This window comes from Monopterus albus, unplaced genomic scaffold, assembly GCF_001952655.1.
Source record: "Monopterus albus unplaced genomic scaffold, M_albus_1.0 scaffold268.1, whole genome shotgun sequence".
Taxonomy (NCBI): Eukaryota; Metazoa; Chordata; class Actinopteri; order Synbranchiformes; family Synbranchidae; genus Monopterus; species Monopterus albus.
The window spans coordinates 401,469-415,809 of NW_018128148.1; the positions used below are offsets into that span (position 1 = coordinate 401,469).

General features: G+C 42.7%; 2 protein-coding genes across 10 annotated transcripts in view; one reads left to right on the top strand and one right to left on the bottom strand.

Annotated features, from left to right (window-relative positions):
• atg16l1 (ATG16 autophagy related 16-like 1 (S. cerevisiae)) overlaps positions 1-4,757 on the top strand; it is a 47,472-nt gene extending 42,715 nt beyond the window's left edge. For all 9 annotated transcript variants that reach the window (XM_020621791.1, XM_020621792.1, XM_020621793.1 and 6 more), the window contains 6 exons: positions 333-453; positions 675-780; positions 884-1,033; positions 1,223-1,270; positions 1,402-1,503; positions 3,218-4,757. In XM_020621791.1, the coding sequence (XP_020477447.1) occupies positions 333-453; positions 675-780; positions 884-1,033; positions 1,223-1,270; positions 1,402-1,503; positions 3,218-3,311 (621 nt within the window). In that variant the 3' untranslated portion in view covers positions 3,312-4,757. The remainder of the gene's footprint in view (positions 1-332; positions 454-674; positions 781-883; positions 1,034-1,222; positions 1,271-1,401; positions 1,504-3,217) is intronic.
• Positions 4,193-14,341, bottom strand: part of LOC109972721 (transmembrane 4 L6 family member 5) — a 17,325-nt gene continuing 7,176 nt past the window's right edge. Inside the window, exons 3-6 of the mRNA XM_020621801.1 lie at positions 10,832-10,900; positions 9,827-9,981; positions 9,551-9,743; positions 4,193-9,182 (exon numbers count right to left, since the gene is read on the bottom strand). Of these exons, the coding sequence (XP_020477457.1) occupies positions 9,162-9,182; positions 9,551-9,743; positions 9,827-9,981; positions 10,832-10,900 (438 nt within the window). The 3' untranslated portion in view covers positions 4,193-9,161. The remainder of the gene's footprint in view (positions 9,183-9,550; positions 9,744-9,826; positions 9,982-10,831; positions 10,901-14,341) is intronic.

Genomic DNA, 14,341 nt, shown 5'->3' on the forward strand with positions numbered 1-14,341 from the left:
GGGAGGATTCCCTGGGGAAGGCCCAGGACACGCTGGGGGGACTATGTCTCTCGGCTGGCCTGGGAACGCCTCGGCCTTCCCCCGGAGGAGCTGGAGGAAGTGTCTGGAGAGAGGGAAGTCTGGGCATCTTTGCTCAGACTGCTGCCCCCGCGACCCTGTCCCAGATAAGCGGAGGAAAATGGGTGGATGGTTATATTCTTAGGCTCATAACACAATTATCAGTGAGGTTGGCAGAGCCCAGTATTAAGTCAGAAGGGGCGTTTCAGTCATCTCCATGTATTATACCTGATCTGTGAACAAACATGTTTCATATTCTGTGTGTGTGTGTCCAGCACACCCTGACAGGTCACAGTGGGAAGGTGCTGTCAGCTCGCTTTCTATTGGACAATGCTCGAATCGTCTCTGGAAGCTACGACCGGACGCTCAAACTGTGGGACCTCCGCAGCAAAGTTTGTACGTGGTCTTTTATTTATATATGTGCTGGTTAGCAGCACAGGTGATCTGTGTGCTTGTGGAAGTTGTGTTTGTGTGGAGCTGTGGTCTTGGTTTATGCTGCTACTCTTGTTTTCCTGGTTTGATTCTGGTTTCACTGCCAGTTAGCACAATGAGTGGTTTTACACTGTCACCTGTTGACTGTGTTCAGTCTGTGGTCACCTGCTGTGTCACCTGTGCAGGCATGAAGACGGTGTTTGCTGGTTCCAGCTGTAACGACATTGTGTGTACAGAACAGTGTGTCATGAGCGGGCACTTTGATAAGAAAGTTCGATTCTGGGACATCAGGTGACTGTTTTCTATTTTAAACCCATCTTTATTTCTACATCTTAAAATGTAAGAATGTGACAACAGTACTGACAGTCTGTGTGTGTGACGTCTTTGGTGTTAGAGCGGAGAGTATAGTGCAGGAGCTGGAGCTGCTGGGCAGGGTGACGTCTCTGGACCTGAATCATGACCGCACTGAGTTGCTCACCTGCTCCAGAGATGACCTGATCAAGATCATCGACCTGCGTTCCAACGCTGTCAGACAGACGTTCAGGTGTTTCTAAGCCTGTCTTTCGACCGCTAAACCCACTCGGGTCACATCTGCCCATATACATCATAAATGGTTTTAACACAGCGGTCTCCGGACTGACAGTTTGTTTTTAAGATAACCAGTATTTCACAGTAGTACTACAGTGGTTTGTTTTGGTTTATGTGCACTAACTGTGTGTGTTTGTGGGGTCAGCGCTCAGGGTTTCAAGTGTGGAGCTGACTGGACAAGAGTCACTTTCAGGTGTGTTCAGTACACATTTCCTATTTTCAGATAGAACATCTTTGTTTAGAATGAGTCTCGAACAAACTGTGTAGCTGGTTAAAAATGACTGTGGCGAACTCGCCTGACCTGTTGCTGCCATTTGTTTTCAGTCCTGATGGTAGCTACGTGGCGGGAGGGTCAGCTGATGGAGTTCTGTACATCTGGAACGTCCTGACGGGGAAGGTGGACAGAGCTCTGGACCGAAACCACAAGTAAGAACCAGACTGATCTCAGAGCAGTCTGCCAGTTCAATAACATGCAAAACTGTGGTCTCAGTCAGAAAGTTAACAAGTCTTCATACGGACTCTTAGCTGAGCATGAACGCTGTATGCGTCACATGATTTTGAGCAAACACAGACCACTGCAACCCGAAAACAAAGGCATGGACGCTCAAATGTAGTGGAGTTAATTAACATGGTGCTCAGGGGGCAGAGGGGGTTCAGTCTGAGTCTAGAGCTTCAGGAACAATTCCAGTTGCGTAAGTAATCTCTTCATGTGAACATGAGTCTTTTAAACAGCCTTAACTCTGAGTTGATTGTGATAGGGCATTAATAAAAACATTTGTTTGGCCGCCATCTTGGCCAGGACATCCTTGTAAAATAAGGGTTAAATAATAAAAAATAAAAAGAACTTCCACTGGACATGAGGCACTAGGAGCTCTGTTTGCTTACGTTAGAATTTATAAATTAAGATACTGTGGGCCCTGTAGTTCAGAAATAATCAGATTTGATTTTGGTTATGGAATTGGATCAGATCTTGAAAATGGGTTGTTTGTGGATTCAGGGCCGATTTCAGAAACAAAATCGAGGTGTGCGCGGCAGAGCCGTGCCAAGCAGCTCCACTTTGTTTCCACTGCACCATAAAACATCTGATCATCCACATCCTGATGACGTGGGCATGGCACCAGCATCTGGGAAGTAACATGCAACTCATGGTGTTGGTGTGGTTTTGCTAGCTTACAGACGTGGAGCAATCGGTCCTGGGCATTATTAACAGAAGAACAAGTGAGATACTCCCTTTTAAAATCTTGCTGCAGTGAAATTAGGGATAAAAAAAAAAAAAGTGAATGCTGAATGTGAAAGGACTTTCCTTTGGCGTATCATTTCACACAATCATGTGCCTCAGTGAGCTGCTGTGGTGAAGACGGAGCTTGGTTCCACTCGGCTTGTTTGCTTTGAGGAGGTGACAGTGGTGCGGTGGGTGTCTGTTAATTAAAAAAAAACTAGTTTATCTGTTGTTCCATACATAGCTGATCCTGATCACCTACACTGTGATATTTAGTCCCATTTATAGCCCTGGTAATCCAGATTTGGTAATTTTGTAAAGTCTGTATCAGGATAAGGGTGATCCACTCCAATGTTGCTTTGAAAAACGGGTACAAAGGCAATCTGGATTACCTGATCCTGGATAGAAAGACGAGATTTCCAAATCCGGATCATTCTGATCCAGATTAAGCTTTTTGAACAACTGACTCCTGGTGTGTCGCTCTGACGATTTGTGTATAACGGACCATTCACACACAGAAAAGCCAGGACAGTGGTGGCGGCTGTTCATTGTGAATGAGACCTGGCTTTGCAGACCCCTCCAGACTCACGTTCTGCGTGTACTTGGAGATGTGTTCACAGATACAGTATGGTGGTCACTATCTGGCCTCTCAGCAGTCTGTAAATTTGCATCCAGCTCGACCTGCTGTGCGCTAGTAGCAGCAGTGCAGAGTACACAGGTCAATATGTGAACAGTGATGCTTGCACAAGGCGATGGTGTCTGCTAAAACAGAAGTTTACTGTAGGTTTAGAGGCTGTAAATACAGCACAAAGGTGTGTGCTGATTAGTTTCTCTGCAAACACTGCACATGATGTCAGCGCTTCACCTCAGATACTCCACAGGGCACACCACAGACTTTACCTGTTTTCACTCTGTCTGCAGCTCTGCCATCAACTCGGTGTCCTGGTCTTCTTCAGGAGCATACGTGGCCAGCGTGGAGAAAGGCAGTAAGGCCATCCTGTGGTCTGACATGTGAATGGCTGACTCTGATGGAGACAGAGACTCTGACCAGTGTCAGCAGCTGGACGATGAAAAGTTTGAAGTCTTCATTAAACGGTTCATGTTGCCCGACTGAGATGGTGAGTGAGGACCAGTCAGGAGGACAAGCTGCTGCTGTTTGATCTGCCTTCTTGTTGAACATAAAAACAGCTTGAATCATGTTTACCTTGATCTGTTTGGTTCAGAAGCTTTTAATGTTCTTCGGTGTTGTTTGAATCCTCCGACAGTAAAACAGAAATGCCCTCACTCAGTTTACTATGACCCCTCATCAGCTGATATTTAATGAAGTCTTTATTAACGGTTTGTGGAGAACAGGACATCTGCTGCTCAGAGACCAGCACTTCACACCAGCTGCCCTCATCTTGTGTTTGTGCATCATCAGGGCCAGTTTTATGTCCGGGGGGTGATGCCATTGTCTGGTCCTCACGTCTTCACAGGGTATTTGAGGTTTCACACTTAGTTTTAGGGTTCAGGGTAGAATCAGGTTTGCGTTAAGCTGCATTCAGACTGAGTTTCAAAGGTGAGGAAAATGCAGTTCTCGCCATTCATTTCAATGGGGCAGTGCGTTCACTGTTCACCGCAGCCAGCAGCAGCACTGCAGGGGGCTCCGGCAAAACAACAGCACCCCATGCGGTGAAAAAGTTAGATCTGGTTCAGCTTTCACCACACTGGACAATAACATCTAGCAAAGGCGCTGCATTGACCAATCATGTACAGGGGACAATCGGGGGACGTGGACGCCAGCAAGAAGAAGACTTTTTTATTTACCTTGTTGGCATGAGCATTCACTGCTAGTCACTGTCAAGTTTGGGCCAGAATTAACACACCATAATGACACGCGATGTATTTTGGTTAGTATTGGGTGTTAGACTTTTCTTTTTTTTTTTTTTCTTATCAATGCTGACACACCTATCCTCGCCACTTGCCCAGCTTCTCGCTCATCTTTTTTTAGTGCAGTGAAATAAATGAGAGTAGATCCTGGTGAAGAGGAAGTCATGGCTCAGGTCTGTTAGTGCAGTGACTCAAACTTTTTGTGCCAAAGGCACAGCAAGGGGTAAGCCAGAATCTCAAGGCACACCTGTATTAATATGCATGAAAAATAGCCTCTACCATGTGCTATTGCACCATAAACATTTTTATTTTTGACAAAATGAGTAGAGAGCATCAAGATGTCATCACTCCTTGCAGACTAAACTAAAGATGGATGCCCTGGGGATAAAAACTAATTAGCATATAAACAGTCAATACAAATCAACACAGATTATGCACTAAATTGGAATAACAAACTATAAAATTGTAAAGAAAGTAGATGCATTTAGAACAAAAACTGGCTTAAGAAAACATGTTAAATTGGACTTAAATTTGAATCAGTATTAAACCATCCATGCATCATCTATATCGCTTATCCTGAATAGGGTCATGGGAGGGGGTGCTGGAGCCAATCCCATCTGACACTGGGGGAGAGGCGGGGTCCACCCTGGACAGGTCTCTATCACAGGGCTGACATGTAGACAAACAGCCACACCCACTCCTACAGGCAAATTTAGAGTCGCCACATGATCATAGGTTAGACCTGGTCAGGTAAATCAAATCAAAGTTTATTTATACTTTTAAAACAATGTCTGGTTGACCAAAGTACTTTACAAGGGCAATGTAAGAACTAAAATAAATAGCAATAGAGGAATAAAACAACATAGAATCAACAGTTATAAGAAGAAGGCATCAGACAATACTATGTATTAAAAGCCAAAGTAAATAAATATGTTTTAACCAATGATTTGAAAGTTGTCAAGTCTGTAGATGATCTAACATTAAGAGGTAAATCATTCCACAATTAAGTAGCTACAACAGTAAATGCACGATCGCCCCAGCATTTGTATCCGGTCCTGGGAACCTCTAAAAGAAACTGATGTGATGATCTGAGAAATCTTGTAGGTTCGCACCACCTCATCAACTCAGCGAGGTGGGTCAGTGCCAAACCATTAAGAGCCTTAAAAACAAAAATCAATGGCTTAAAAAGAATTCTAAAATGGACTGGAGGCCAGTACCGGGGTTATATGGTTCCTAGTACCTGTTTTGGACCATTTGAAGATGAGTGAGAGACGACCGATTTAAGACCAAGGTATAATGCATTACAATAGCCGAGTCTAGAGGTTATAAAAGCATGAATTGCAATCTCAAAATCATTAAAAGAAAGAAATGGCTTGACTTTACTCAACAACCTCAGGTGAAAGAAAGTAGGTTTTGCGACCGAGTCGATCTGCTTGTTGCATCTTAAGTTGTCAAACATTACCCCTAGGTTTTTTACAGTCATCTTCAGATGATGAGCCAGGGGGCCTAAGTCGTGATTAAAAGCAGCAAACTTTGCCAGATCGCCAAATAAGGTTCAAGGACTTTATTGTCAATTCACCATATGTGCAGGACATGCAGAAAATCGAAATACCATTTGTCTCCCACCTAGTATTGGGTGTCGTAACATTTAGGAGGTAAAATAGAGCAAAGTAGAATTAAAAAATGGAATAGAATCGAATAAGAACTGGATTGACATAATTAGGATAAATCTAAACGGTACAGCCAATAAGCTGTGACTCAAAACCATGTACAGTCAGTGATAATAGTGCAAACATTAATGGGAGATTGTCAGATGGTTCCGCGTCACCAGGGTGTTGGTGATGAGGTGCAAATGGCATATGAGGTATACATGGACAGTACTGCAAATGACCACCGGCAGCAGATATCCCGGCAAAAAAAAAGTCAGCAGATTTACATACAGTATAACATAACGGACGGTAAAGCAGCAGAGGTATTTTTTTTGTTGTTGTTTCCACAACAGTCACTAGCAGATTTACCTGTAATATAACAAAACAAAAAGGGGGAATGTATTAAGTTTGTGCAACAGCAGGGGCAGTCTTTTTATATCTTTATGTACTATTGTGGGTTACAGTCCATTTGATATTCTGATGTTATTCTGATAACACAGGCAAAGGAACAGTCTCAAATTGGTCAAAAATAGCAGAAGACAGGGGAAGGTCAGCTTAGTCAAAAGAAGTGATACTGGAGAATTGCCTAATGCTAGCAATTTTGTTAGTAAAGTAATGAAGGAAACCTCACATTTCAACAGATGCCTTAGGATGAGAGGTAAGGTTACATGGGTTAATGACAGAATTAATTGTAGCATGTCCGGGAACGGTCCTGTACAGAGACTCGCTGTTTTAACTATCAGAAGGCGGTAAAATCTGCAAAATCGATCTAACATGGTGGTCAGTAATAGTCACAAATCTCTGGTTTTGTTGTGTCGCAGTAACCTCAGGCCCTGTACTTTTCCTCCACATGCTCTGTTCACAGTGCAGCAGCAGGAGGTGAAATGTATCCACACCAGTACAGGTGGATGTCAGGCAAGCTCATATAAACTTGCAACAGCTGGATGGATTTTATGCCCATTCAAGGAAATCCCTAAACTAGCACGTAATACTTTCATTTTGTTAGAAAAAAAGGGTTTGCAAGATGCAGAGTTGCTTCTGCATAGAAATACTAGAACATGCATATATGTCATTTTTTGAGTTTTAGGTCACGTGTAAGATGAGAATTCACCATTGTAACATTGTAGATAAGTGAGAAATCAAGGAAAAGTCCCACAGGCTCTTTAACAGCATCCATATTTCCCTCACTTGCATCTTTTCCTTGTTTCAATCCTGGCCATGTAAGATAGGAGGACAGAGAACTCAAGGAAATGCATTTATAAACATGAGACATCCTTCAACTGAAGTTTCCAGTCACCAACTGATTCTGGTAAAGGGGTGTGTCAGTCCACAAAAGAAGGATGCTTTCTTGTGCCCTCACAGCTCCTCCAGTAGCGTCCTTGCTCCTCAAGAGCAGGAAAAGAGCTTCAAGATGGTGGACCAGAATGACTTCTGGGTCAAGCAAGGTCAGAGGATTGAGGAGTGATCAAGTAAGGGAATTGGGATTTACCATCTCTTTCTGTTCTGTACTCTACATCAGCTTTCTCTCTGTCCCGAGGAGGGAATTCCTCCTCTGGTGCTCTGCCTCAGTGTTTTTGGGATTAGTTTTTCCTGATCCGATTCCAGGGTCTAAGGACAGAGGGAGTCAAATGCCACACAGAGTTTAAAGGGCATGTTGTGATATTGGGCTGTAGAAATAAAACTTGAGCTCTGGATGAATTGAGATGAAGTTCAGTTCAGACATTCATGTTCACCCGCCGACATCCAAGCCGCGTCTTCCGAGTCTGAGAGCCAATGCGGAAGTGCCAAAACCTCGAACGGACATTAGAGGCTGGCTCCAAAAGGGAGTCGGTCTCCATACACTCCTGTGTTAAAAGGCCCAACTTTACAGAAGAAGTAAACATGTTTACAGTCTGGTACAAAAACAGTTTTGGTTTTTCTAGCCAATTTCCCCTTCCATGACAACTCTACAGGGGGTGAATTTTTATATAATTCACCTGTTTATATTGAGGCTAAAAGTTGTGCATTTTGAGTGACAGGCGGCTCTGGCCACTAGCTGTCTAGGTAGCTCCACTCACTCTTCTGCCTCTTTGTCCCATTTTGGATTAGACCTAGCAATATGACGACAGGCAGACTGATGGGTGACATCACAATGGGTTAGTGTTTTTTTTTTTGTTTTGTTTTGTTTTGTTTTGTTTTTCCCCTGTATACAGTCTGTGCCGTCATTTTGCACCTCCATCAGGTCAATGTTTTAAAGGCCTTACACCACCAGAGCCCAGGTGGTGGTTAGAGACTGGATCCAGACTGGACTAGATGTAATGGGCTTCGTTGTAAATCCCAATGCATTAATGTAAGACTGTACAGCAGGTTAAGAATTTATTTATCCCATGTGCAATAAGTGCTATTTGTTATATTCTGAATTGTGTGCACATTGGCAGCAATGTTAGTGTCTGGACACATGGAGACAGTGGCCCAGGAAAAGGACCTCGTGTTTTCATCACTTTGTCACTCGTCATAAAATGATGACCAGAAAAGTCACCAAAACTGTCCTGATTTTAACAGATAAGCATTCATTTCTAAAAATGTCTGGAAGTACCCAAAACATCTTTCAGCAGTGAGCAACACACGGAGACCACACAGCAGCTTTTCTTTTATTTACAAAAACATTTGTTGTTCAAATGTATCAATAAATAAAATGTTAAAGCAAAGACGTTCTGTGACTTCCTGTTTACACTTGTTACTGATAATCGGAGAGGTGATATCTGTGAGGCCAAACGGGCATAATCAGTACATTGAGCTGCTTTTTGTTAATGTAATCACACAATAACCATACTTGTTTTGCAGCCAAATACTGTGGCCCCATTTGTGCTACTTAATAAATTAATAAACTGATGATCATTTTAATAAACTCCTGGATAAATTAAGAAAAAACAATAGTAACTTCTGATTGTCAAGACAAACTGGTAAAATGATGAATTTACCAGTAAATACAAATTGTAATGAAATTCTAGTTATGTAACTTAATTTTCTACTAATACTTTCAGTTTAACAGCTATGGATTGTGTTGATCAATGTGTTAAATATTTAATTGATTGACCAATAATTTTAATTGTTCATTTCTAAGGGACAAACAAGTGTGTTACTGCAAACCCTCTCTTTTCTCTATAAAATGTCCATTCTAATAATTGCACTTGGTTTACTGTGCAGATGTTAAGGTCGACTTAATTAAATTTATTGTTTAAAGTGCGCCAGTGCTTTCCAAATGTTTGTAGCTTAGATCCTGTTGGAATAAAAGATGTTATAACTTTACATTATGAGTAGGTTTTGTCTCCGCTGAAGTCCTCACTGAGAATCCACAACAGACCGTCTCAGATTGACACTGGACTGACCTGTAACACAGATGATTTTTTTTTTTTTTGCCAAAAGCGAAACTGCAGATATTCTGATTCTAACATCTGTAACAAGTGACAGAACATCTGGATACACAAACACTGAAATACTTAACGGTAAAACAAATGTGAAGACCAAATATTTGCTCCAATATGTGAACAGGTTTTTGTGTCCACACTCTGATATCAGTCTCTGACCCTGAGCTTAATCCTGAAGCCAAGTCTCGAGCCTCATTCGGACCATTGACGACATGAGGGCAGGGCCAAACATCTTTCCTCGTGTTCTCCAAATGACCTCATTTAAAGACGTTTTCAGGAGTCGGACTCACTCAATTTAAACAAAGATAGAAGTATCAGAGCACACAGACCTTGTTGTGGCAGCAGCCCTGACCCAGGATCAGGCCCAGCAGTGAGTTGATGATGTTGGCTGCACAGAGGAGAGTCTGCAGCCCGCTGGTTCCCCCCATGACACTGAACAGAACCATATTCCACTGAACCACAGCGTGAGGCTGCAGACACACTCCCGACCACAGAGTCCGGTTGTACAGGTACCCTGAATGACTGAAGATGAGACAGAGACGAGAACAGTGAGAGTAAACAGACGGGGTCTGAGCGGGGACTCTGAACATCTGTGAGTGTCTCACCAGTCAGGGAGGGGCTGCAGGGGAACTCCCCAGATCAGACCTGAGGTGGTGTTGTAGAGACAGAGAGGACCCCGAGAGAGACCAGTGGCACTGACCAGACAACAGCTGCTGGCAGCCACCAGACACACACAGGAGTACAGCACCTGACACAGCATCTTGAGTATAGAGAGAAACATCTGTAACAGCTGACACTACATCTACACACAGAGAAACATCTGTAATAAGACAACATATGGATACAGAGAGAAAGCTTACTGTACATTATCCAATACTTGTAATTTAAATCCATGGTCTATTGCACATCATACATTACCCAACATAGGTAAATGTCAATTGTACATATCTATCGGTAAATAATAATCACCTTTATTGGCCAAATATGTTACACACAAGGAGTTTGTTTCCAGTACAGAACCGATGGCAGCCATCTGCAGCACCAACTCAACCGACGGCTCTAACCATCGGGGGCAACTTGGGGGTTCAGTGTCTTGCCCAAGGACACTTTGACATGTGGACTGCAGGCACCGAGATTTGAACCTCTGACGCTCCGGTTGGGAGACAACTTTGCTACCCACTGAACCACAGTCTGACTCTACAGACTGTAGATACTGTGCACTCTGCACTGCTGTTATTGCACTTCTGGTTAGATGCTGAGCTGTATTTCGTTGCCTTATACATGTGTAATGACAAAGTTTAATCTAAACATCTAACACAACACATCTGGTTAAGGAGATCTGTAGTAATGATACAACATCTGGATACTGATAGGGGTCTGTCTGTGGACTGCAAGACGGGCTGAACATGATGCATCCAGACACCCCTAAACACTCCACCTAACCTTGAGCCACAGGTGGACCTAACTTGTATTAGGAGGTGACTAGCAGGCTTAACTTGTGCCAGGGGTGAACTTGTAGTAGTGTGAGGGTGTCGAAGCCTAAATGGATGCACATAACCTTACATGTCCCACCCTGGCTCGCGGTCCACAGACAGGTACTGTTGGCTCACCTGGCTCCTGAAGGCGCAGCAGCCTTGGGTTTTACTGCTCTGAACAAATGCCCAGGCTCCAAGTAAAACCTGAAACCAGACATAAAAATCAGCACTTTAATTGTAACACAACAAACATGAATATTCAGGCTGCAAAATTTAAACTTGTAGATTATTTTAATATTTCCTACAGTTTAATTTAAAAAAACTGATTAGATGTTTGTTAATCTGATTCAACATCAGAGGGAAATCTAGAAGTCGTATCCCTCCGACAAAGTCAAATTCATAGGAACTGTACAGATGTGCTGGTCACTGACTTTGACCACCAAAATCTGCGAGACGTGTGTAAACAGAGTTTAAACAGACTGCAAAGGAATACTAGAACACACTGTACATTCACCTCATTTTAGGCCACATTTAAGATGATAATTCACCGTTGTAACATTGTACATAAGTCAGAAAACAAGGAAAAGCGCTGTGGGCTCTTTAAGTCCAGATGGAAATTTGTGCCAAATTTGAAGAAATTTTCTAAGGTGTTCTGTGTTTACAAGAATGAGATGGACGGACAGCCTGAAAATACAATGCCTTTGGAGCGGAAACATAACCTGAACGTGTGATGAGACAGAAATATGAATGTGTCAGTCCCCCCGAGGGAAAGTTGCGATTTTCGAGGTGAAGTGAAGCCGAGTCCTGCAACAAACCAACATTAAAATGAGCCTTTCTTTTAAGTCCTAACTTTCTTCTCTTGATGGTTTCAGCCTCCTCCTCCAGATTCAGGTTTGGAGATATTCTTGTTGGATGATTTTAAGTCATCACCTCAATCATTTCTTTAATTGTTCTTTTAAACCAAATTTTAATATATTTGCAGATTCTTCCCAGTTGCATCCCAGCATGTTTCACTGTTGCTTGTGTCTGTATGCCAGAAAACTGACCCACAGGTTAACATAAGGACTACATGCTTACCTCAGGGACAGGACTATTTTGGATGTGACCTCGACTAGATGTTCATTGCCTTCTTTGCAACTCAATGCAGCCCCAGTTTTTTATTAGGAGTCCACAGAGTCAGGGCTGCCACATGAGGTATGAGGCAGATGATACAGTGCCTTGCGAAAGTATTCGGCCCCCTTGAACTTTGCGACCTTTTGCCACATTTCAGGCTTCAAACATAAAGATATAAAACTGTAATTTTTTGTGAAGAATCAACAACAAGTGGGACACAATCATGAAGTGGAACGAAATTTATTGGATATGTCAAACTTTTTTAACAAATAAAAAACTGAAAAATTGGGCGTGCAAAATTATTCAGCCCCCTTAAGTTAATACTTTGTAGCGCCACCTTTTGCTGCGATTACAGCTGTAAGTCACTTGGGGTATGTCTCTATCAGTTTTGCACATCGAGAGACGGAAATTTTTGCCCATTCCTCCTTGCAAAACAGCTCGAGCTCAGTGAGGTTGGATAGAGAGCGTTTGTGAACAGCAGTTTTCAGTTCTTTCCACAGATTCTCGATTGGATTCAGGTCTGGACTTTGACTTGGCCATTCTAACACCTGGATATGTTTATTTGTGAACCATTCCATTGTAGATTTGGCTTTATGTTTTGGATCATTGTCTTGTTGGAAGACAAATCTCCGTCCCAGTCTCAGGTCTTTTGCAGACTCCATCAGGTTTCCTTCCAGAATGGTCCTGTATTTGGCTCCATCCATCTTCCCATCAATTTTAACCATCTTCCCTGTCCCTGCTGAAGAAAAGCAGGCCCAAACCAGGATGCTGCCACCACCATGTTTGACAGTGGGGATGGTGTGTTCAAGGTGATGAGCTGTGTTGCTTTTACGCCAAACATAACATTTTGCATTGTTGCCAAAAAGTTCGATTTTGGTTTCATCTGACCAGAGCACCTTCTTCCACATGTTTGGTGTGTCTCCCAGGTGGCTTGTGGCAAACTTTAAACGACACTTTTTATGGATATCTTTAAGAAATGGCTTTCTTCTTGCCACTCTTCCATAAAGGCCAGATTTGTGCAGTATACGACTGATTGTTGTCCTATGGACAGAGTCTCCCACCTCAGCTGTAGATCTCTGCAGTTCATCCAGAGTGATCATGGGCCTCTTGGCTGCATCTCTGATCAGTCTTCTCCTTGTATGAGCTGAAAGTTTAGAGGGACGGCCAGGTCTTGGTAGATTTGCAGTGGTCTGATACTCCTTCCATTTCAATATTATCGCTTGCACAGTGCTCCTTGGGATGTTTAAAGCTTGGGAAATCTTTTTGTATCCAAATCCGGCTTTAAACTTCTCCACAACAGTATCTCGGACCTGCCTGGTGTGTTCCTTGTTCTTCATGATGCTCTCTGCGCTTTAAACAGACCTCTGAGACTATCACAGTGCAGGTGCATTTATACGGAGACTTGATTACACACAGGTGGATTCTATTTATCATCATTAGTCATTTAGGTCAACATTGGATCATTCAGAGATCCTCACTGAACTTCTGGAGAGAGTTTGCTGCACTGAAAGTAAAGGGGCTGAATAATTTTGCACGCCCAATTATTCAGTTTTTTATTTGTTAAAAAAGTTTGAAATATCCAATAAATTTCGTTCCACTTCATGATTGTGTCCCACTTGTTGATTCTTCACAAAAAATTACAGTTTTATATCTTTATGTTTGAAGCCTGAAATGTGGCAAAAGGTCGCAAAGTTCAAGGGGGCTGAATACTTTCGCAAGGCACTGTACAGATAGTTGTATGTCAGAGGCTTCTTGTCAGCCGCTGTAAGTAAAACCTACAGAGCATAATCCAAGTACAACAGTGTAAATTCTTGAGTCCCAGTCCTTCTTTATACATTCACTTCGAATGAGATGTCTTCACACACCACAGGCTTTTGCTGGGGTTCAGGTCAAGAAACTGAAGCGGGTCATGGTGGATTTTGTGGTCTGCTTTGGATCATGGTGCTGGTATTAAAGACTTGTTTCATTTTCCTGCCTGACTGCAGGACATCTGATCCTGAGTCTGCTGTTATTTAGTGCACCCCATTCTTCCCTCTGCCGGTGCATAGTGTCCTGCGGCTGAGGTTTCCTTTTGATGGCCCCTTCATGTCGACCCTGTTTGTGCATCGCCTCTGCACAGTGAAAGCTGCACCACCTTCCTGTGTCAGCTACACCCTCATGTGGAGGCTTTTTGCTTTTCTGCAGAGATGCAGTTTGATCTAAAGCTTTTCTTGGTCTCGACTTGGACTCGGACTCAACAGTTCCTCTCAACTGTTGTTTCTGGAAGTGTCTTTATCTTTTTACTGTATATTCTCTCTTGATTTGTAGCATCAGTTAGCTTCATTTGAGATCCTCAGTCAGCTGCTTATTCAGTGTCACCACAAGGTTTGAAGTCAGAGATTTTATGATCAGTTGCAGTTCTTCACCTGCCTCCTATGTCATCACCGTTCAGTTGTAGCCTAACACGATAATGAAACTTTTCCATCTTTTCTATATAACATAATTTTTTAAAGTAACTGCACTATGAAGAAAAATCTATTTTTTATGGCATCT